This window comes from Mobula hypostoma, chromosome 2, assembly GCF_963921235.1.
Source record: "Mobula hypostoma chromosome 2, sMobHyp1.1, whole genome shotgun sequence".
NCBI lineage: Eukaryota > Metazoa > Chordata > Chondrichthyes > Myliobatiformes > Myliobatidae > Mobula > Mobula hypostoma.
The window spans coordinates 33236753-33260565 of record NC_086098.1 but is presented as its reverse complement, the minus strand read 5'-3'; the positions used below and the strand labels follow the sequence as shown (position 1 = coordinate 33260565).

Here is a 23813-nt window from a genome sequence, read left to right as displayed (position 1 = left end):
GTAAATAAAAAAGTCAAGAGGGAAAAGATGAAATATGAAGGCAAGCAACCCAATAATATCAAAGAGGATACCAAGTTCCTTCAGATACATAATCTATAAAAGAGAAGCAAGAGCAGGTATTCAACCATTTTAAGTGACACTGAACAGGTAGTACTGGGAGAACAAGGAAATAGTGGATGAACTGAATAAGTATTTTGCATCAGTCTTCACTGAGGAAGACACTGGCAGTATACCAAACGTTCTGGACTGTCAGGGGCAGCAGCGAATGCAATTGCTATTACTAGGTAGAAGGTCTTGGGAAGCTGAAAGGTTTGAAAGTGGGTAAGTCACCCCGACAGATGGACTACACCCAGGGGTTCTGAATGAGGTGGCTGGGGAAATTGTGGAGTCATTGGTAATGATCTTTCAACAACGACCAGACTCTGGCATGGTTTTGCTGGACTGGAAAATTGCAAATGTCACTCCACTCTTCAAGAAGGGAGGAAGGGAGAAGAAAGGCCAGGTTAACCTAACCTCAGTGCTTGGGATGATGCTGGAGTTGATTGTTAAGGACAAGGTCTCCGGATATTTGGAGGCACATGATAAAATAGACCAAAGTCAGCATTGTTTCCTTTAGGGAAAATCTTGCCTGACAAATCAGTTGGAATTCATTTGAAAAAATAACAAGCAGGATAGACATTGGAGAGTCAGTGGATGCTGGGTACTTGGACTTTCAGAAGGCCTTTGACAAGTTGCCACACATGAGACTGCTTAGCAAGATAAGACTACATGGTATTACAGGAAAGATACTAGCAGGGATAGAGGATTGGCAGGAGGCAACAAGTGGGAATAAAGGGAGTCTTTTTCTGGTTGGCTGCTGGTGACGAGTGGTGTTCCACAGAGGTCTGTGATGGGACTGATTCTTTTTACATTATATGTCAATGAAATGGGTGACAGAATTGATGGCTTTGTTACCAAGTATATGGGTGATACAAAGATAGATGAGGGACAGGTAGTGTTGAGCAAGCAGGGAAGCTGCAGAAGGACTTACATAGATTAGGATAATGGACAAAGTAGCAGATGGAATATGTGTTGGAACATGTATGATCATATGTCTTGGGAGAAGGGATAAAAGCATAGACTATTTTGTAAATGAGCAGACAATTCAAAAATTACTGGTGCCAAGGCACTTGGGAGTCCTTGTGCAGGATTCCCTGAAGATTAACTTGCAAGTTGAGCTGGTGGTGGTGATGAACACAAATGCAGTTCTTTCAGTTAGTCCTGACGAAGGGTCTCGGCCCGAAACATCGACTGTACCTCTTCCTATAGATGCTGCCTGGCCTGCTGCATTCACCAGCATTTTTTGTATGCGTTGCTGCAATCTTACCATTCACTTTGAGAGGACTAGAATATAAAAGCAAGGATGTAATGCTGAGGTTTAACATGCCACCTGTGAGGCTTCTCTTGGAATATTGAGAGCCGTTTTGAAACCTTTACCTAAGAAAGGATGTGTTGACACTGGCGAGGGTTCAGAGGAGGTTCATGATTCCGGAAATGAAAGGATTATCCTGTCGTATGAGAAGCATTCGATGATTCTGGGCTCGTACTCGCCAGAACTTCTTTAGCCAGAGGGTGTTGAATCTGGAATTGGTTGCCATGGGCAGCTGTGGAGGCTAGGTCATCAGGATGTATTTAAGGCAGAGGTTGATAGATTCTTCATTAGTTGCGATGTGAAAGGTTACAGGGAGAAGGCTGGACAACGTGGTTGAGAGGGAAAATGGATCAGCCATGATGAAATGGTGGAGCAGTCTCGGTACTCCTATCTCTTATGGAGTATAGGTGATTGGTACCACATTGGATTTCCTCCAGTTTAGGTAGTTGAGGGTCAGGGATCCTCAAGTCAATTTCCTGGAAGGAGAATCTCAAAGTTGCTTTGAGGATTTCCCCCCCACTAGACTGTACAGTTTCAAAAATCTATAGTCAGGCACGTTCTCGATGTGTGTCTACTCATTGGCACAGACATAATCAGAGTCTTGATGCCAGAGACATTGGCCATGGGGGGATGGTTTATTTAACCTACCAGTGGATATTGAGGATCTTGCAGAGATGTTATTGATGTCACTTCGTGGTGATTATGAGGGATTATTTAGATTATGAGAACACTCAGTCCTCTTTTATTGTCATTTAGAAATGCATACATGTATTAAGAAATGATACAATGTTCCCCCAGAGTGATATCACAGAAAACAGGACAAACCAAAGACTAACAATGACAGAACCACATAACTATAACATATAGTTACAGCAGTGCAAAACAATACCATATTTTGATAAAGAACAGAACATGGGCACGGTAAAAAAAAGTCTTAAGTCCCGATTGACTCCCGAGTCCCCAACAGTAGGCAGCAAAAGGGAGAAACTTCCTGCCATAAACTTCCAAGGCACCAGCAACTGCCGATGCACTGGAAGCAGCCGACACCAAGTCCGTCCATCTGAAAACTTCGAGCCTCCGACCATCCCCTCTGATACAGCCTCCTGAGCGCTATCCTCTGCTGAGCGCCTTTGACCTAGCCCCGGCCACTGAAACAAGCAAAACCGAGGATTCGGGGCCTTCTGCTCCGGAGATGCCGGTTACCACACAGTAGCAGCGGCAGCGAAGTGGGCATTTCAGAAGTTTCTCCAGATGTTCCTCTGTACTCTCACATCCGTCTCTATCAAATCAGAATTGTGCACGGTCCCCTACGACAAATTACAGATATCATTCTCCAGAGAGGCCGCGCGCACTGCATCGCGCTGCCATCTTCTCCTAGGGTAATCTCTAAACGGATAATTGATTTCCCTAATATGTATCCATCTCCATTCACTGCATTTTTTTCCCTTGGAAAACCATCCCAATTTTATTAAAAAAAAACTGCATATTTTGTATTCCCATCTGCTGAATAAATTAATATTGCTTGGTGTATAACAGCTGCTTCCTGAGAAACATACACTTCACCGCACCAGCAGTTCACTGAGATATTGCCAATAAATATCCATGAAATAAATCTTGAGTGAGTATGCAAGTGACAGACAATGGTGAGATATGCGGGGATGGAAGAGGGGTGTTGCCAAGGGGCCAGAGGTGAACAACCAATGATAAAACTGTAATTACCCTTCTCCCTTCACTTCAACTCTGTGACCCTCCCTCCTCTGCCCCCACTATCACATTGTCAACAATGCCTTCAAGTTCACGAAAGATCACCTGCTTGCAATACTCTGTTGCACCGGAGAATTGCATGTACTTGACCATACCAAGCACCCTTCAAAGATGAAGGGAATTTTTACAATGGAACTTACTTTGGTGGACACAATGTCTCCTCCAGGAATTCCTCAATATGGTTGACATCTGTCTTGACCTCTCCATTAAAGGTCAGGAACGGAGGGTGAGTACCAGGAGCTAGGTTGTGTAAATCTGCTGGTTTTCTAGAAATAGATAATAAAAATGCATTTTCAGGATTAAAGAACATCATTAATAATGTAATAATCACTGTTTTCTATCTCTCAAGTGTTCTATCACTTTCAATATTTCTATTAATTTTCTACATAGGAGAATACAGAGTTCAAGAAAAAAGAAATATCTCAAATATGTTTTCTATCTATCAAGTGTTCTATTAATGGTTTCTAAGTTTACTGAAATGAATCAGACTTCAAGTTCTTATAGGGCCACCATTTCCAGGGTTGAACACTAGAGGGCATGCATTTAAGCTGAAATGGGGCAAGCTCAAAAGGAGATGTGCGGGCCAAGATTTTTGTTGTAAGGAGAGTGTGGAAGCCTGGAATGTGCTGCGCCAGAGCGGTGGTGGAGACAAATACAATCAAAGCACTTGAGAGGCCTTTGGATAAGCACATGAACATATAGAGAATGGAGGGTTATGGACTTTGAGCAAGCAGAACGAATTAGTTTAGAATACAGTACAGCACAACATAAAGGGCCTTTGGCTCACAATGTTTTACCAATCTATATAAACCTACTCCACAATCAATCTAACCCATCCTTTCTACACACTCTATAATCCTCCATTTTTCACTCATTCATATGCCTATCTAAGTCACATCTGCCTCTTGCCACTTTCTATGTTAGAACCTACCTCTGACATTTTCATTAAACCTTCCTCCACTCACCTGAAATGATCATCTTCTCGTATTGGCCATTGGCACCAGTCCACTTTATCTATGCTCTTCTAATCTTATATGCCTCTATCAAGTTGCCTCTCATCCTCCTTCGCTTTAAAGAGAAAAGCCCAAGCTCAACCTTTCCTTGTAAAACATGTTCGGTAATCCAGGCAGAATCTCGGTAAATCGCCTCTGCGACCTCTCTAAAGCCTCCACACCATTCCTATAATAGGACAACCATAACGGAACACAACACTTAATCCAAGTGTTCTACCTAGAGTTTTACAGAGCTACAACAGGACTCTTGAATGCAATCCCCCAACTAATGAAAGCCAGCACAATACAATTTCTTAAAAGTATCAACTTGCATGGCAACCGAAAGGGATCTGTGGACTTGGTCCCCAAGATCTCTCTGTTCCTCCACATTGCTAATAGTCCTGGCATTAACCTTGTATTTCGTCATCAAGTTCGATTTGCCAAAGTGTTTCACTTCAAACCTTTGTGTTGAACTCAATATGCCACTTCTTTCCCCAAATCTGCATCCCCTCCATGTCCTGTTGAAGGTACCACTACCTTCATCATTTTGTTTTGCCATCTTGAAAAACACAATATGGTTCAAGAGGCACTACCTGCCCCTCACAAAGGCATGGTCACTACCAAAGGCAGGGCAAGCCTTCTCCAAGTGCTTGTAAATCCTTGTTGCAAGAATCCTCTCCAATATTTTCCCCACTACTGATGGCAGTGGCTCTCTAGTTGCCTACCATTTCCAGGAGTATCTCTATTAACAAAGGAACAACATTTGACACCCTTCATGCTTCAGGTATGACTTGTGGTGCAGGACGATGCTAAGATCATCATCAATGTTCCAGCAATCCCTTCCCTCACTTCCAATAACGACTTGGGGCCTTTCCCATCCAACTCTGTCAGCACTGCCAGGAGGGCGGTTACAATATGGTCTCATAAGAGACTCTTAGAAAAATAGAGGGGTATGTGGTAGGGAAATTCTAGGTAGTTTCCAGAGTAGGTTATGTGGTTAGCACAACATTGTGGACCAAAGGGCCTGTAATATGCTGTAGATTTCTATGTTTCTTTGTTATATCTCGTGTGTGCAGTGCCCAAAGTATGACAAGACAACTCAGAAGTGTTATAAAATTGAACATTCACAAGAATTGCACCTGTTCTGTACCAAGCTCTGGGCATGGATGCACGTGAGATAATGACGACAAATAATATAAGATTAAAATATTAAACAGAGCAAAAATGAACAGTTCAACTCTTTCTGCTTAAACCTCCAAGCAGTAGCAGTTAGTACTTTCCATTAATTTTTGCAACACTTAATTTGTGAACAAACATAATTATGCAGGATTACTGCTTCTGACAGAAGACAAAGCAAAACCCAGCTGTGAGAAGGAACCGACATCACAGAAGAAATGCTGTATACAAAAACACCTCATGGAAAAGGAGAAATTGAAACTCATGATCAAATGCTTGGTTGTGATGCAGTTCAAGGGCAAACTTGAAGAAAAGTTTCAAAAATTCCAAGATTCGGGGGCGGGGGGGTGGTGGTCACCATAATCAGCAACAAAGAACACAATAAACTCAGGAAAAATTTTAAAAATTTAAGGTGATTTATTTTTAAACCATTTTTTGTTATTGTATTGGTACTTCTGCTCAGTTTTTGTGTTGGTATTTTCAAAGTGATATTATAAAACAAACACCATTAATGTACTTTCAAGTAGGTAATCCCATGATATTTAAAGTGGGCAGGTACAGGAGGAATACAAATATAATGACAATGTGGAGTGTGATTACAGACCACCAAAATAACAATGCAAACTATCACTATATTAACCAAATGTGATATTCTGGACTGATGATATTTCTTGGTGATCAAAGAGTTGATCTATTCTCACTGCAGAGATGCGCTATGACCCAAGGAGTTTTTACTGTTGCACAATATTTCATTGTTGTCTTAGTTTCTGAAACCACATGTTTTACATTATGGTTTACATCTACCAACTTTTAGTCCCTTACCTCTTCAGGTCAACTGTTGTGACATTGAATACAACACCTTTCAGCCATAGAATCATAAAGAGGCGCTGGGAAAAGGGGCAATTACCAATACTCTCTCCATCAATGCCAGCCTGCAGGAGAAAAGAGAAAGACTTCAAACTAGCTGCAAGTCCTACAACACTAACATATTTTACATTTATTTTCACAGCTTTGTAATTCCCAATATTCCGGCTTGCAGGAACTCTGTGCAAGGTCCCTGACAATTAGCATTTTCACTTTCTAGACCACAATAGAAAGAATCCCTATCACTGATCCAAAGAGGTTACATCAACAAATCAAGAATATGACTGGTAAAAAGCTCCTCTGTTCTTCAGGTGGATGTTTGAAAGCAAAGAATGGTACCATTATCAGGGAAAAAAATGAGATTATGAACAGATGGACTGAGTATATTCAGGAATTGTTTGAAGACGATCGAAGTGAAAAAACCAGAAATTAAGAAAAACATTGAAGGTCCAAGTATTTTAAAATCTGAAGTTCGTAATGCAATAAATAAGATGAAGAAAGGAAAGGCAGCAGGTCCTGATGAGTTAGTAATAGAACAAATTATCTCCCTTGAAGATTATGGAATTGAAAAACTTACTGATTTAATCAATGACATTTATGAAACTGGAATAATACCGGAAGAGATGAAAAAAAATCAGTATTTTATCACTCTTCCTAAGAAACCTGGAGCAACAGAATGTGAATTACATAGGACTATAAGTTTAATGAGTCATATCACCAAGATACTTCTAAGAATTTTGATGACAAGAGCTAAAAGTAAGATACAAGCTGAAGTAGGCAAAGAACAATGTGGTTTTGTGAAAGACAAAGGTACAAGAAATGCAATATTGATGTTAAGGATACTATCAGAATGAGCTATTCAAGTGCAAAAAGATTTGTTTGTTTTATCGACTACACAAAAGCATTTGATAAAGTGAAGCACAATAAGTTATTTGAAATATTATAGAAAACTCTAGATCTAGATTCGAAAGACCTCTGCCTAATCAGAAATCTGTACTGGGAACAAACTGCCACAGTAAGAATAGATGGAGAAGTGAGTCAGTTTACAAAAATCAAGAGAGGCGTTAGACAACGGTGTGCTTTCTCCCTGATTTATTTAATGAGTACAGTGAGACAATATTACAAAAAATAAGAGATCTTGGGAATCAAAGTTGGCGGTGAAAACATCAATAATTTCATTTATGCAGATGATACTGTGTTAATTGCAAGTATGGAGGAAGAACTACAAAATTTAATTGATATAATTGTTGAAGAAAGTGCAAAAATGGGTCTATCAATTGCAACAAGACAGAATGTATGGTGATATCCAAAAATGAGAATCCTATCTGCAGGCTGAGAATAAACGGGGAAGACATAAAACAAGTACAGAACTTTTGCTACTTAGGAAGCTGGGTGACATCAGATGGCAGGTGCGACATGGACATCAAAAGAAGAATAGGGATGGCAAAAGACACCTTTACGAGAATGAGGAGTATACTGACCAATACTAAACGAGGCATGACAACCCGCCTCAGAGCACTGAAATGTTACGTTTATCCAGTTATGTTATATGGCTCAGAATGTTGGACAATATCTAGTAACATGAGGAAACAAATTGTAGTAGCAGAGAGATGGTTTTTGAGGAGAACGCAAAGAATATCATGGACGAAACGAATATCTAACGAGGACGTCATGAACAGAGCAAACACAAAAAGAGAAATAATGTATGAGTTCATGAAAAGGCAACATAACTTCATTGGACATGTGATTAGGAAAGAGGAGTTAGAATGCACGGTAATTATGGGAAGATTGAAGGGAAGAAAGCAAGAGGAAGACAAAGACAAATGATGATGGATACAGCAGCTAGAGAACTGGAAGTGAATACCAATGAATTGATCCACTTGACCAGAAACAGGAGTGTGTGGGCCATGGCAGTCAAAGCTCAATCTGGGCATGGCACCTGATGATGATGATGCTGATGATGATGAGACAGTAAATTCAGGAAAATTCATATGATTTACCCAAAAATTTTAGGAGTGATTTATTTCTAAGCCCTTTTCATTATTGCCTTGGTAATTCTGTTGAGTTTTTGTGTTAGTGTTTTCAATGAGGCATCATAAACCAAACAGTATTAATGAAATTTCAAATAGGTAATTCCACTGTGTTATTCAAAGCTGGCAACAAGTTCTTCCTGAGCATAAAATTAATATGAATAAGTACTTTACCTGCACAGCAAGAGATCGCTGAGCAAGTTGGAGACAGTCCCATGTCAAATTTATGCACCAAGTTTAAAAGGAGCTTGGGGTCTTTCAGAACTTATCAGTGGGCTGCAATCATTATGAATTTAGTAAGTATGTTGAGTTGGTCTTCGCTGTGAAAAGCACCAACAGTATGCCAGAAATTCGAGTGTCAGAGGGCAGAACTGAGTGTAGCTGTTAATACCAAGGAGAAGGGGCTTGGGAAGCTGAAAGGTATCAAGGCAAATGAGTCATCTGAGTCAGGTGGAATACACTTCAGCATTCTGAAAGAGGTAGCTGAAGAGATTGTGGAGGCATTAGTAATGATCTTTCAAGAGGGTGAGCAGCCAGTTGTCTTGGTACATGTTGGTACCAATGACATAGATAGGACAAAGCAGGAGGTCCTGAAGAGAGATTTCCAGGAGTTAGGAAGGAAACTGAGAAGCAGGACCTCCAGGGTAGTAATCTCGAGATTGCTACCTGTGCCACGTGCTAGCGAGGGCAAGAGTAGTCGGATCAGGCAGATGAATGCGTGGCTGAGAGACTGGTGTAGGGGGCAGGGCTTCAGATTCTTGGATAATTGGGATCTCTTCTGGGGGAAGTATGACCTGTTCAAAAAGGACAGGTTACACCTGAACCCGAAGGGGACCAATATCCTGGCGGGAAAGTTTAATAGAGCTGTTAGAGAGGGTTTAAACTAATTTGGCAGGGGGATGGGAACCGGAATGATAGAGCGGAGGAAGGGGAAAAGAGAAATAAATCTAAGATAGTGAGCAGTAAAGATGTCAGGAAAGACAGGCAGGTGATGGGGCAAACTTGTAGCCATTGGGATGAGTTGCAGTGCAATAAAGTTGCAGTGAAATCAAAGTGAAAAGTATCAAATACTGGTCTTAAGGTATTGTAATTAAATGCACGCAGCATAAGGAATAAGGTGGATGATCTTGTCGTACAGCTACAGATTGGCAGGTATGATATTGTGGCCATCACTGAGACCTGGCTAAAGGATGCATGTCTCTGGCAGCTGAACGTCCAAGGATACACGGTGTATCGGAAGGATAGGAAGGTAGGCAGAGGGGGAGGTGTGGCTTTATTGGTAAGAAATGATATTAAATCATTAGAGAGAGGTGATATAGGATCAGAAGGTGCAGAATCTTTATGGGTTGAGCTAAGAAATAGCAGGGGTAAAAGGACCCTGATGGCAGTTATTTATAGGCCTCCAAACAGTTGCAGGGATGTGGACTACAAATTACAATTGGAAATAGAAAAGGCTTGTCAGAAGGGCAGTGTTATGATAATTGTGGGGGATTTTAACATGCGAGTAGATTGGGAAAATCAGGTCAGCACTGGAACTCAAGAGAGAGAATTTGTAGAATGTCTGCGAGATGGCTTTTTAGAACAGCTTGTTGTTGAGCCTACTAGGGGATCGGCTGTACTGGATTGGGTATTGTGTAATGAACCGGAGGTGATTGGAGAGATTGAGGTGAAGGAACCCTTAGGAGGCAGTGATCATAACATAATTGAGTTCACTGTGAAATTTGAAAAAGAGAAGCCGAAATCTGATGTGTTGGTATTTCAGTGGAGTAAAGGAAATTACAGTGGCATGAGAGAGGAACTGGCCAAAGTTGACTGGAAAGAGACACTGGCGGGAAAGACAGCAGAGCAGCAGTGGCTGGAGTTTATGCGAGAAATGAGGAGTGTGTAAGACAGGTATATTCCAAAAAAGAAGAAATTTTCGAGTGGAATAAGGATGCAACCGTGGTTGACAAGAGAAGTAAAAGCCAAAGTTAAAGCAAAAGAGAGGGCATACAAGGAAGCAAAAATTACTGGGAAGAGAGTGGATTGGGAAGTTTTTAAAACCTTACAAAAGGAAACCAAGAAGGTCATTAAGAGAGAAAAGATTAGCTATGAAAGGAAGCTAGCAAATAATATCGAAGAGGATACTAAAAGCTTTTTCAAGTATATAAAGAGTAAAAGACAGGTGAGAGTAGATATAGGACCGATAGAAAGTGATGCTGGAGAAATTGTAATGGGAGATGAGGAGATGGCAGAGGAACTGAACAAGTATTTTGCATCAGTCTTCACTGAGGAAGACAGCAGTATACCGGACACTCAAGGGTGGCAGGGAAGAGAAGTGTGCGCAGTCACAATTACGACAGAGAAAGTACTCAGGAAGCTGAATAGGCTAAAGGTAGATAAATCTCCTGGACCAGATGGAATGCACCCTCGTGTTCTGAAGGAAGTAGCTGTGGAGATTGTGGAGGCATTAGCGATGATCTTTCAAAAGTTGATAGATTCTGGCATGGTTCCAGAGGACTGGAAGATTGCAAATGTCACTCTGCTTTTTAAGAAGGGGGAAAGGAAGCAAAAAGGAAATTATAGACCTGTTAGCTTGACATTGGTGGTTGGGAAGTTGTTGGAGTTGATTGTCAAGGATGAGGTTACAGAGTACCTGGAGGCATATGACAAGATAGGCAGAACTCAGCATGGATTCCTTAAAGGAAAATCCTGCCTGACAAACCTATTACAATTTTTTGAGGAAATTACCAGTAGGCTAGACAAGGGAGATGCAGTGGATGTTGTATATTTGGATTTTCAGAAGGCCTTTGACAAGGTGCCACACATGAGGCTACTTAACAAGATAAGAGCCCATGGAATTACGGGAAAGTTACATACGTGGATAGAGCGTTGGCTGATCGGCAGGAAACAGAGAGCGGGAATAAAGGGATCCTATTCTGGTTGGCTACCGGTTACCAGTGGTGTTCTGCAGGGATCAGTGTTGGGGCCGCTTCTTTTTACATTGTACATCAACAATTTAGATTATGGAATAGATGGTTTTGTGGCCAAGTTTGCTGACGATACGAAGATAGGTGGAGGGGCTGGTAGTGCTGAGGAAACGGAGAGTCTGCAGAGAGACTTGGATAGATTGGAAGAATGGGTAGAGAAGTGGCAAATGAAGTACAATGTTGGAAAGTGTATGGTTATGCACTTTGGCAGAAAAAATAAACGGGCAGACTATTATTTAAATGGGGAAAGAATTCAAAGTTCTGAGATGCAACGGGACTTGGGAGACCTCGTACAGGATACCCTTAAAGTTAACCTCCAGGTTGAGTCAGTAGTGAAGAAGGCGAATGCAATGTTGGCATTCATTTCGAGAGGAATAGAGTATAGGAGCAGGGATGTGATGTTGAGGCTCTATAAGGCGCTGGTGAGACCTCACTTGGAGTACTGTGGGCAGTTTTGGTCTGCTTATTTAAGAAAGGATGTGCTGATGTTGAAGAGGGTACAGAGAAGATTCACTAAAATGATTCCGGGAATGAGAGGGTTAACATATGAGGAACGTTTGTCTGCTCTTGGACTGTATTCCTTGGAGTTTAGAAGAATGAGGGGAGACCTCATAGAAACATTTCGAACGTTAAAAGGCATGGACAGAGTGGATGTGGCAAAGTTGTTTCCCATGATGGGGGGAGTCTAGTACGAGAGAGCATGACTTAAAGATTGAAGGGCGCCCTTTCAGAACAGAAATGCGAAGAAATTTTTTTAGTTAGAGGGTGGTGAATCTATGGAATTTGTTGCCACGGGCAGCAATGGAGGCCAAGTCATTGGCTGTATTTAAGGCAGAGATTGATAGGTATCTGAGCAGCCAGGGCATCAAAGGTTATGGTGAGAAGGCAGGGGAGTGGGACTAAATAGGAGAAAATGCATCAGCTCATGATAAAATGGTGGAGCAGAGTCGATGGGCCGAATGGCCTACTTCTGCTCCTTTGTCTTATGGTCTTATGGTCTTAAGAATCATTAGAATCTAGAATGTTTCTGAAGGATAGGAGAATTGCAGAAGTCACTCCACTATTTAGAAAGGAAGGGAAGATTTGGAGTCCATTATTAAGGATAAGGATGAGGATGATAAAGTAGGCCAAAGTCAGCATGCTTTCCTAAAGGGGAAATCTTGCCTGAGAAATCTGTTGGAATTCTTTGAGAAACAACAGGCAGGACAAACAAAGGAGAGGCAGTGGATGTTGCTTACTTGGATTTTCAGAAGGCCTTTGACAAGGTGCCACACATGAGGCTGCTTAACAAACTAAGAGCCCACGGTATGACAGAAAAGATGAGAATGGATAGAAGATTGGCTGACTGCCATGAGGCAAAGAGAAGAAATAAAGGTGGCCTATTCTGGGTGACGGTCAGTAACTAGTGGTGTTCATCAGGGATCGGTATAGGGACAGCTTCTTTTCACAATATATGTCAATGATTTAGATGATGGAATTGATGGCTTTGTGGCCAAGTGTGTGGATAATGTGAAGATAGGTGAAGGGCAGGTAGTTTCGAGCAAGTAGAGAGGCTACAGAAGGATTTAGATTAGGAGAATGGGCAAAGAAGTGGCAGATGCAATACAGTGTAGGGAAATGCATAGTCATGCACTTTGGTAGAAGGAATAAAGGCGTAGACTGTTTCCCAAATGGAGGAAATTCAAAAATCAGAGATGCAAAGGGACTTGGGAGCCCTTGTACAGGATTCCCTGAAGGTTAACTTGCAGACTGAGTCAGTGAGGAGGAGGAAGTTTTTTGGTGGGTGGTGAATGTGTGGAATTCATTGTCTCGGATGGCCAAGTCACTCAATATATTTAAAGCGGAATTCACGATTAGTCAGAATGTCAAAAGCTTCGGGAAAAGACAGGGGAATGGGGTTGAGAAGGGTAATAAATCAGCACTGATGGAATGGCAGAACAGACTTGATGGGCCAAATGGCTTAATTCAGCTGCAATATCTTATGCTCTTATCATCTAATTTAACTGAAAGATTCAGGTCATTTCCATACTGGCTTATGATACCCTTCTGATGGGCAATACAGATTACGGAAATTCTTCTTTACGGAATTAACAGATGACTCCCCAAAAATCTGAGACACAGAATAAAATCCACACTTACGAAATACATGTTAGAAAAATGTTAAATAAATAAACACAAAATGTGAAGGAAGCAATAAACATTATCTTTATTTCCAGTTTGCATTTCTTGACACACAAGTAGATCCTTCAGGATCTTTTCTTTTAAACATGATGGGCTCATTTTGGTTACCCACCATACCCCAACCCATCAAGCAGTTCCAGTTTTTTTTAAACCCTCGGGGTGTGCGAAAGAGAGCTCCAAAGTTTAAGTATAGATTGCAAATCTGAAGGCTGGTAAGTGGAGACTTAAAAGGCTGCAGTTGCTGAAATCTGAGAAGTAAAGGGGATGGCAAGTGGAAATGGTGATGTGAATTCCTTATCTATTCCAACCCATCACTTGCTCACCTTCAGGTTTATCTTGCTTCTGATCACAGCATCTCCAGTCACGTAAGTGGAGCTGCTGGCCATTTACAAAATTTAGTGACAAAGCCATCTCTTCAAAGGCAAACCAGCAGCCAATGTGCTACCATTACTGTTAAGAAAAGCATACCCTGAAGAAACAAATCTCCACTTACAAATTAGGATTTGACCTAGCAGTCATTGTGATATGCAAGCCAGGGCACTATGATATGGAGTGCAAGCTTTTGCCCATGCAGCAAGCTCCCCCTCTCCGTGTCGCTAATGGATTCAAAGGAACAGCACCAGTAAATGTTGTGGGAGTTGCCAGTCAACATTGAACTCAACGTTGGACTATCTGAGCTCTGGATTTTTCACTCGGGGTTTACACCCAAAGCCTTCCCCAAGAATGGGTAAAGCTGCCTTGCGGAGGCTTGTGTTCAGAGTTTTCCTTCTCCTAGATGAGCTGCTCCATTTGCCTGAAGCAACTGGTTTTAAGGCACCATTAACCTACCTTTGCTCCTCCTCCTGTCAGTACAAATGTTTCCTCCTGACTTAGGCTGCGTCTACACTAGACCAGATAACTCCGTAACCGAAGCTTTTTCCTCTTCATTTTGACCCTCCGTCCACACTGAAATGGCGTTTTCCTCCCCCAAAAATAGAGCTTTTCTAAAACACTCTCCAGTGTTTAAATCTGAAAACGCCGGTTGGCCATTGTAGTGTGTACGGTAGGGGTCACCAACCCGTCGATCACGATCGACCGGTCGATCTTTGAGACTTTCCCAGTCGATCCCAAAGAAAAAAATAAATACACAAATACTGTTGTAATGTGAGCATTATAAAAGTAAGTAATACTAATTAGGATAATGGTAACATAGCAATATTTTCACTAAAAAGCTGTTTGTAAAAAGAGATTGTTTCCGGGTTGCGGGGGTTTAGTACGTTCTTTCTGCCCAGTGCGCATTGTGTGTAGCTCCCCCGCCATGCACCGCGTTTTCAGCGTAGCCTGTGCTGCATCAAAGTGACCAATTAGATTAGATAAGAGTACAGACTGTCGCAAACATCAATATACAGCAGTGTCCCCAACCTCCGGGCTGCAGCAATCCATGCCAGGAAAGTTGAGGAGCTGAAATTGGGGTTGAAGGCCCAGCAATCGTTTTTCACAAAACATGCTGCTCAAAATAAGGCTGCTATTGAAGTATCATTTTGTGTAAGTCACCTTTTGGCTAAACACAAGAAGCCTTTTACAGATGGTGATTTATTCAAGGAAGCAATGGCCATTACCATAGAGACTGTTTATAATAACTTTAAAAACAAATATGGCATCACAACCGCAATACATAATATACTGCTCGGCCCTGCAACAGTGACAAGGAGGGTAGAGTCACCGTCAGAGGACGTGAATATTTTTCACTACAGTTCGATGAATCCCTGGATGTAATGCAAACAGCTCAGCTTGTTGTATTTGTCAGAATGGCTTTCTAGGATTTTACAACAAAGGAGGACTTCCTCCCTCTTTTGCAATTAAAGGAGAGAACGAGAGGTGAGGATATTTACAAAGAGTTTAAAAAAATATGTCCATGAAAATGACATCCCCATTCATAAACTGGTAGCAATTACTACTGATGGAGCCGAGCAATGTGCGGTGTGTGCGTTAGTTTTATAGCACTGAAAGTCAGTGCCTACTTCAGGTCAACTTATCTATGTGAACTTGCATTTTCACAGATGAAAATTATTAAATCTAAGTACAGGAGCTGACTTACTGACAGACACCTCACTAGGGTTGCCAACTTTCTCACTCCCAAACAAGGGACAAAAGTAGCAGTCAAATCCCAGGACATTTGTGTTTACTCCGAGAAAGACTACAATGACCATGAAGCCTTGTGCGGGCCAGGTGTGTGCGCATGCGCATATGTGTTGATTTTCTTTTACCCCACGAATCGGTTTTGGCTTACTTTTCATTATTTCTACTTTATATAGGCTGTGTATTTATCATGTCATTCCTGCTTTTACTATATATTAGTGTTATTTTAGGTTTTATGTGTTATTTGGTATGATTTGGTACTCTTTTTTGGGTCTGGGAATGGTCAAAATTTTTTTCCATATAAATTAATGGTAATTGCTTCTTCGGCATAAAGCATTTTGGCACGAACGGTTTCATAGGAACGTTCTACCTTAGCGAGGGGAATGCGGGACAGTTGGCAACCCTACACCTCACAGACTGTCTCAGACTGGCTGTCTGTAGTTATGAGCCAAATTTCAGGGAACTAGCAGAAGTATTCAGCCCCAGTCATCACAGTGAGTGCAACAGTCAATTTTTATTCATTTATTTTTCGTGTTGAAATAAAATTAAATAATGAAACTTAGAATTAAAGGTGTGAAGTATTGTAATATTCTTAAAGAAATACAGCTATGGCCTGTTTGATATGCTAGTTACAGTGTTTTCTTGTTTGAATTAATTTGAAAGTTTGACAAAAGTATTTTGTGTAATTCAAATACAATTCGCCCAAATAAAAGGCCTCAAATTGGAAGTACAATCTGAGCTGTTCTTTCTCTAAACGATTTAGTAGGGAGATCTTGCCTTTCACTAAGGTCGAGGTAGGGGATCTTGGGCTTAAAAAGGTTGGTGACCACTATTGTAATAAATAAAAATCTTCCTTCAAGAACTAAGTAGAATACCTTTTTAAATTCTCATCCAACAAAATCATTGGAACATACAGAATTAAATTCTGTGACAATGACATACTATAATCTCAGCAGAGACAGCACAATGGTTGCTTCTCCACAGTAGCATAGTTGGTAGTGCTGATGCTTCATAGCCCCAGTGACCCTAGTTTGATCCTAACTTCCAGTGTGGTCCATGTGGAGAGTGCACATTCTGCCTGTGATTGCACGGGTTTCCTCTGGGTGCTCCAGTTTATTCCCATGTCACAAAGATAAGAGTGTTGATGGGTTAAGTGATCACTGTATGTGTAGGTGAGTGGTGGTATCTGGGAGAAATTAATAGGAATGTTGTAAGAATAAAATGGGATTGGTGTAAGATTAGTGTACAGTAGGTTATTGGGCTTAAAAAGGTTGGTGACCACTAGTGTACAGGGTAACCGGCTACTTTTATAAACACTGTCATGACGTGCCGGAACAGATGGTGGCAGCAGTGCGGCATTTCATTGAATGCAGCCTCCAACACCACAACAACAATATCTGACAACAGATGTGTAACAGCCTAATGTAAATTGTATGGAAATACAAGATAACACTGATGCAGACATGTTTTATACATTTAACAAGGTGCTTCATTAACGTATTGCTTGTGCAAACATCCAATAGATGCAATTGTCACTTTTGCCCAGCAACTCGTTTTATTGCACATGTTAAATACAGCAAAACAATACAAAGACATGGCAAAAGTAAAGGCAAACAAATGAGGTAACAAGAAATTTCACTTTTGCTCAGTAACAAGCCTTATTGCATTTAGTTGTAGCTGTCTTCCCTTTCATCGGTTAAGAGACTATTGCTGCAGGAAATGTTTCTGGACAAACACGCACCAAGTCTTTCGTTTGGCAATTTCCTTTAAGTTTTTCTAGTCTGTAACTGGACAAACATGCACCAAGTATACTGTTTCCTCTTCGCTTGTTTTCTGTGTGCCCTGTGCATGCCCAGTAGGAGGAGATTCGCCAAAATATCCGTTTTAATGTGGACAGAGGTATTTTCAAAAACGCCTGGTGTAGACGCCTATTGTTTTTACATGAAACCGGCGTTTTCAAAATTATCCAGTCTAGTGTGGACGTAGCCTCAGTAGTCAAGCCATATGTGAAGAGCAGGAGCCAGACTTGGTTGTCAGAGTCCATTTGAGACGTATGCCGTTGGAAAAATTTAATAGGTAGTGTGAGCTTGTCCCCACTACCACTCTCTGCTACAACAACATTAAGGAACCTTGCTGCTACCAAACCTGTTGAATATCGCCATCATTTTCTGCAGTGACTGCAGTGAACCTGCTCCATCTGTCATAATTTGCACCTGAAGGTACAAATAACAAAATGGCCTCGTAAACTGCACTCTTCCATTCAGGGCACTGGAAATTTTAATCATCACTCAGGTGCAAACCAAGTCCATGTTGGAAAATTCAGACCTCACATCTCAGAACTGCAGTACTATGTTATTAATTCCAAGCTGGCTGCATTTAGATTGCAAAGGTATTTTTTCCTCTTGGTGAGAAGAAATGGGCTTGAATTCTTAAAAAGAATTGTGCTTCTGCTTATTCTCATGCCATCACAGTGAGATTGAAACTTGACTCATCAGGTTTGTGTAAAATTCCTTTGTGCACTAGCTTAATTCAGTTGATAACCTGTTTTAAATGACTAATTTCCCTTCATAAAAATCATGCCTTAAACAGTGCACTAAAATAAAGTGGAACTTCAGCCAAATGCACAATCATTGGGCTTTACATTTAAGCAAAACTTTTCAAGCAATTACTGATGAAGGGTCTCGGCCTGAAACATTGCATTTATTCCCCTCCATAGATAATGCTATTCATTTCCATTGATGCTGCCTGATGAGTTCTCCAGCATTTTGCGTGTTACTCAAACAATTCTAATCTTCTTTACCTGTTGCCAGAAATTATTTATATGTGCAATAAATCTCAATGAGAGGAAGGTTGCTTGAAAGTGAGTCCTTGGGTTGTGGGAATATTTCAGTGATAGGGCAAGTGAAGTTGAAAGTTATCCCCTTTGGTTCAACAGCCTGATGGTTGAGGGGTAACAACTGTTCCTAAACCTGGTTTTTGTGGGTCCTAAGGCTCTTGGACCTTCTTCACAATGGCAGCAGCGAAAAGAGAGCATGACCTGGGTGATTTTGATGCCGCTTTCCTGCAACACCCTCCATGTAGATTTATTCAATGGTGGGGAGGGCTTTAGCCGTGATGGTCCAGGCTGTATCAACTACTTTATTAGGATTTTCCATTCAAGAGCATTGGTGTTTTCATACTAGGGTGTGATACAGCCAGTCAATATACTCTCTACCACACATCTATAGAAGTTTGTCAAAGTTTTAAATGGCATGAAACTTCTAAGGATGAAGTGCTTTCTTTGTACTTGCACTTACGTGCTGGGCACAGGACAAGTTCTCTTAAGTTATAGCACCGAGGAATTTAAAGTTGCTGCCTCTCTCCACCTCTGATTGCCCAGTGAGGACTGGCTCATGGACCTCTGGTTTCCTCCTCTTGAAGTCAATAATCATCTCCTTGGTCTTGTTGACAGTGAGTGAGAGGCTGTTACTGTGGCACCACTCAAGCCAGATTTTCAATCTCCCTCCTTAATGCTGATTCACAACCACCTTTGATTCGGCATACAACAGTGGTGGTATCAGCAACCTGAATATGGCACTGGAGCTGTGCTTAGCCACATGGTCATAAGTGTAAAGCGAGCAGAACAGGGGGCTAAGCACACAGCCCTGTGGTGCACCCGTGCTGATGGAGATTGTGGAGGAGATGTTGTTGCCAATCTGAACTGACTGGGGTCATGCAAAATATTCAGACAAAAAAAGTCTGTTTTTCCTTAAAAGAAACAATTATAGGACAAGAAACTCTTTGCTTTCCAAATCAAACCAGTATATTTATCTAAACCTCAGAGTTTTTAAGTTGAAAAATTTTCATCCACAGGTAATTAAATAATTCCTCATGGCTCAGCAGAACTACTGACATAGACCACTTTCAAAAGGAGATGCATGCAACTGGACAGTAAGATCAAAGAGGTTAATTAATCAAAGCACAATGCCAGTTGTTAATTGAATACAGGGCAAACAGTTCTTCAGAAATCACATTATTTCAAATCAACCCTGAGCATCAGTACTTCCTTTTGGTTAAGCTGTTAAAAGCTATAATAATCCTAGGGGAAGAGTGCAAACAAATCCATCTGAATTACATGGCTCTAAATTCCTTGTTGTAATGAATAATCACTGTGCTTTTGTGATTTTACAGATTCTACCTTGACAGGGAATGCTCTAAAACAGAACACAGCTGTGCTTTTGTTAGAACTCCATTCACTGCTTGTCTGAAAACAGCTGACACATTAGTCCCTGTAGATATTACTGCACTGAAGGATGCAAATAACAGGAGGCTTCAGTCACATTATATAAAAAAAGGAATAATTTGTGGATTTGGTAAGAATTCTTTTACAATGGAAAAAAAATGAGTTTAACAGAAAATTGGAAGCAATAAAATTAATCCTAACGTGTTTATTGGGCTCTCCTTTAGTTTTCTGTGTCTTCTTTCTTGTTGCTGATTGGCAGGTTGGAGTTCTGGGTGGGTGATGTTAGTTTTTGTGGGGGGTGGTGGTTGGGGACTTGGGGTCTGATGTTCTTGTTTTTTGTGTGTGGGGTATCTGTTACTTTTTGTGTACAAGAGGGTGTTGGGGGTTTAAAGTTAATGTTGCTCTTCTTTTCCGTAAGAGCCGGCATTGGGGTTTGATGTCATTGTCGCTATTTGTGAGGTGGGGGTGGGGGTTTGTGAGTTTCATTTCTTTTTCCTTTCTGTGAGGGGAGGGGTGGATGTCTTTTCTTTCAACAACTCCCTTGTTTTTCTGTCCTGTATTTCGTGGCTACCTGGAGAAGATGAATATCAGAGTTCTCCACTTCCTAGCCTGGTAGGGTCAGTCAAGGGTGCAGCCCGTGCCTGAAAGCATTCCCAAACTGTAGTGCTCCTACAATACAATTCTTAACAATTGTACCCAACAGCAAGTGGGCAAAAGGACTTTAGCTCAATGAGCTGTGGACGTGGCCAGATAAAGTGAAAGAAGTTTATTTACATTTCAGTGCTCTGGAAGTCTTAGGCTAAGTCCACACTAGACGGGATAATCTTGAAAACGCCGATTTTGCGTAAAAACGATAGGCGTCCACACTAGGCATTTTTGAAAATGCCTCCATCCACAATAAAACGGGCATTTGGGCGAATCTCCTCCTACTGGGCATGTACAGGACACATCTACAGAAAACAAGCGAAGAGTAAATGGTATACTATTTCTGTTTCCCCGGCGGCGTTGTGCTATTTCCATTGGTCAAAAACTAGAGTACTTACAACAACAGCGAAAGAAAGTTTTCAATAATGTCTTCAAGGAATACAAAGAAAACCTCCGCTGGAAAAAGCAGACCGGACTTCTTTGTTTGGACAGATGATGAAGACGAGCTGCTTCTGTGAGTTACAAATGACTACAAGGTCAGCAAAGCAGTGGAGAACATGGGACTGGGAGTCGTGCCAAACCAAATACAACGACATCCTCGACCGCTATAAAGAACGCTATATGCGTTCAAGAAAACAATGAAATACCGTGCTGCCGCCACCACCTGTTCTGGCACGTCACGACAGCGTTTTTAAAAAGCTCCAGTTACTCTGTACACACACCACCCAATCAGCGTCTTTCAGATTTACACACTCTGGACAGCGTTTTAGAAAAGCTCCGTTTTCGGGGGAGGAAAACGCCGTTTCAGTGTGGACGGAGGGTTAAAGTGAAGAGAAAGAGCTTCGGTTACGGATTTATCGGGTCTAGTGTGAACGTAGCCTAAGAAACATATAGCTAAAGGTCAGGAGCTACTGAAGGACAGAGACACAAGGCAGTGTTTATGCAAATGAACAGGATGCATGATGCTCTTACTCAAATACGGAGATAGTCAAGACTTAGCACCCACTAATAAAAAACTTAGAATCAGGCTTAATATCATCGGCGTAAGTTGTGAAATTTGTACTTATCATGTATTGCGTTGCAATTCTAACAGAGAAAAAAACCCAAGTTACACTAAGTGTATGTAAGACTATAAGATCATAAGATATAGGAGCAGAAGTAGGCCATATGGCCCATCAAGTCTGCTCCACCATTCAACCATGGGCTGATCCAATTCTTCCAGTCATCCCCACTCCCCTACCTTCACCCCATACCCTTTGATGCCTGGCTAATCAAGAACATGTCTATTCAACAGTTAAGTTAAAATTAGTGCAAAAAAAAGTAGTGAGTTAGTTTTCATGGGTTCAATGTCCATTTAGGAATTGTATGGGGAAGAAGCTGTTCCTGAATCGCTGAGTGTGTGCCTTCAGGCTTCTGTACCTCCTACCTGATGACCGAAGGGAATTCCCGCTATTTTCTTGATTTTGTTTTTGTTAAGAATTGTCCCAAATAAATTGCTGCCCTGTCCCAATTAACCAGAATCCACTGTATTTACAATTGCTAACCCATGGCAGTCTGATGACAGCCTTAACAGCCATTACATGGGTAGTAAAACAAACCTTCATCTTATATTTGACAGAAACTTTTGTCCCTTCCTACAATGAAGTGCCTGTGCTTAGGAGATCAGTGAGCTGCTTGGTTTATGTTCATAGCTGGACAAATCATTTCTTTGATAATATTAGCATGCTTGCAGAATCAAAAGCCCTCCCACCAAGATAATTTGGACTCTGGACCCGGCTATAGCGCACCAGTCTGGAGCTGGCCTGCTGTAACAGAGAATTAACTTGACATTAAGAGTTCCTATTTTTGGCAGTGCTAAGCAAACAGTTGATATCTGGCAGATACATTTCCTCTACTCAAAAACTGCCCTGTAAGAGAACAACTGTATTACTTTGAAGAAAGTGTTGCAAGATATTTTTCATTCGTCTAGGGCTCTCATATTAATATCAGATATTCTTCCATTCCAGAAAGGCTGTGTTACTGGAAAGAAATTATAACTTTAAAAATTGGATAAAATGCTTTACAAGTTTTTTTTGGTTAAGTGCATTGCTGTAGGTGGAGATTGACATCTTAATGATTATAGCAAAAAACAGATTTGTACATTGAGGACATGCATCCCAAAGCAAGTTAGTTATAGCAGCAATTGATCAACAGAATGTTTGTCAAACAAGAAATAATAGATTTAGAAAGGGATTTGTTTCCATGTTATAGGACTTTGCCAGTCCAATGCTGAGAGTAAATCCAGACTGTGTCCTTCAACACTGGGAATGGGCATTTTGGCATTGCCTTCTACCTCAGTGGGAGGAAGAGTTAACGATTTACAAACTTGCATTAAAGTAATTTAGCTTACAGGCAAAAGGCTTTAATTTGACTGGTGCGTGTTGGATTTGGATTCAGGTTATACTGAGTTAGAAATATGATCTGATAACACACTGCACTATCCAAATTTCAGTTCTGCTACTTATAGCAGACAAAATGAAGGAATCATATTATGGCTTGTCAGACAGCCAATGATGTGCATGAAACTGTGGCAGATGTTGGATTACTGTTAAAAGCATTAATACAAGTAATACTTCTAATATTTCTGAATACAAGGTGAATCGCTGCCAAATTTCCACCTTTTCTCCCGCCTGAACAGGGCATATTCTTTAGAACTTACAAGGCGAGACAGGTGATGAAAGTCTAGATTGAAATTTAAACCAATTCCTATAGCTAAAATATTTATGGAAATTCCACTGGCTGCTTCATTAGATTTAATTGCATTTGAATCAACAGTAAATTAAGAGTCTCAATTTAAGATCCTCATGTAAACAAAAGATAACAATCTTGCATCCTTGCTCTTCTTTAAGCCCTGTCTTTGTAACAGCTATGTTATACTTCTACGTTCTTAGAAAATGGATATCATAAGACCATAAGATATAGGAGCAGAAGTAGGCCATTCAGCCCATCGAGTCTGCTCTGCCATTTAAATCATGGGCTGATCTAATTCTTCTAGCCTTCACCCCATAGCCTTTGATGCCCTGGCTAATCAAGAACCTATCTATCTCTGCCTTAAATACATCCAATGACTTGGCCTCCACAGGCACTTATGGCAACAAAGTCCACAGATTTCCACCCTCTCAGTACTAAAAGGACATCCTTCAATCCTGAAGTCGTGACCCCATGTCCTAGAATCCCCTACCATGGGAAATAACTTTGCCATATCTAACCTGTTTCAGCTTTTTAACATTTTGAGATCCCCCCTCATTCACCTGAACTCCAGGGAATACAACACAAGAGCTGACAGACGTTCCTCAAACAGTAACCTTTTCATTCCTGGAATCATTCTCGTGAATCTTTTCCTAAACATCTCCAATGTCAGTATATCCTTTCTAAAATAAGGAGCCCAAAACTGCACACGAT

The 23813-nt window shown here is 41.0% G+C and overlaps 1 protein-coding gene across 2 annotated transcripts in view; it reads right to left on the bottom strand.

The window, feature by feature from the left end:
• LOC134338974 (chloride intracellular channel protein 5-like) overlaps positions 1-23813 on the bottom strand; it is a 145319-nt gene that overhangs the window by 23491 nt on the left and 98015 nt on the right. For both annotated transcript variants that reach the window (XM_063035198.1, XM_063035206.1), the window contains 2 exons: positions 6166-6275; positions 3316-3441 (listed from right to left, as the gene is read on the bottom strand). In XM_063035198.1, coding sequence (XP_062891268.1) covers positions 3316-3441; positions 6166-6275 — 236 coding nt within the window. The remainder of the gene's footprint in view (positions 1-3315; positions 3442-6165; positions 6276-23813) is intronic.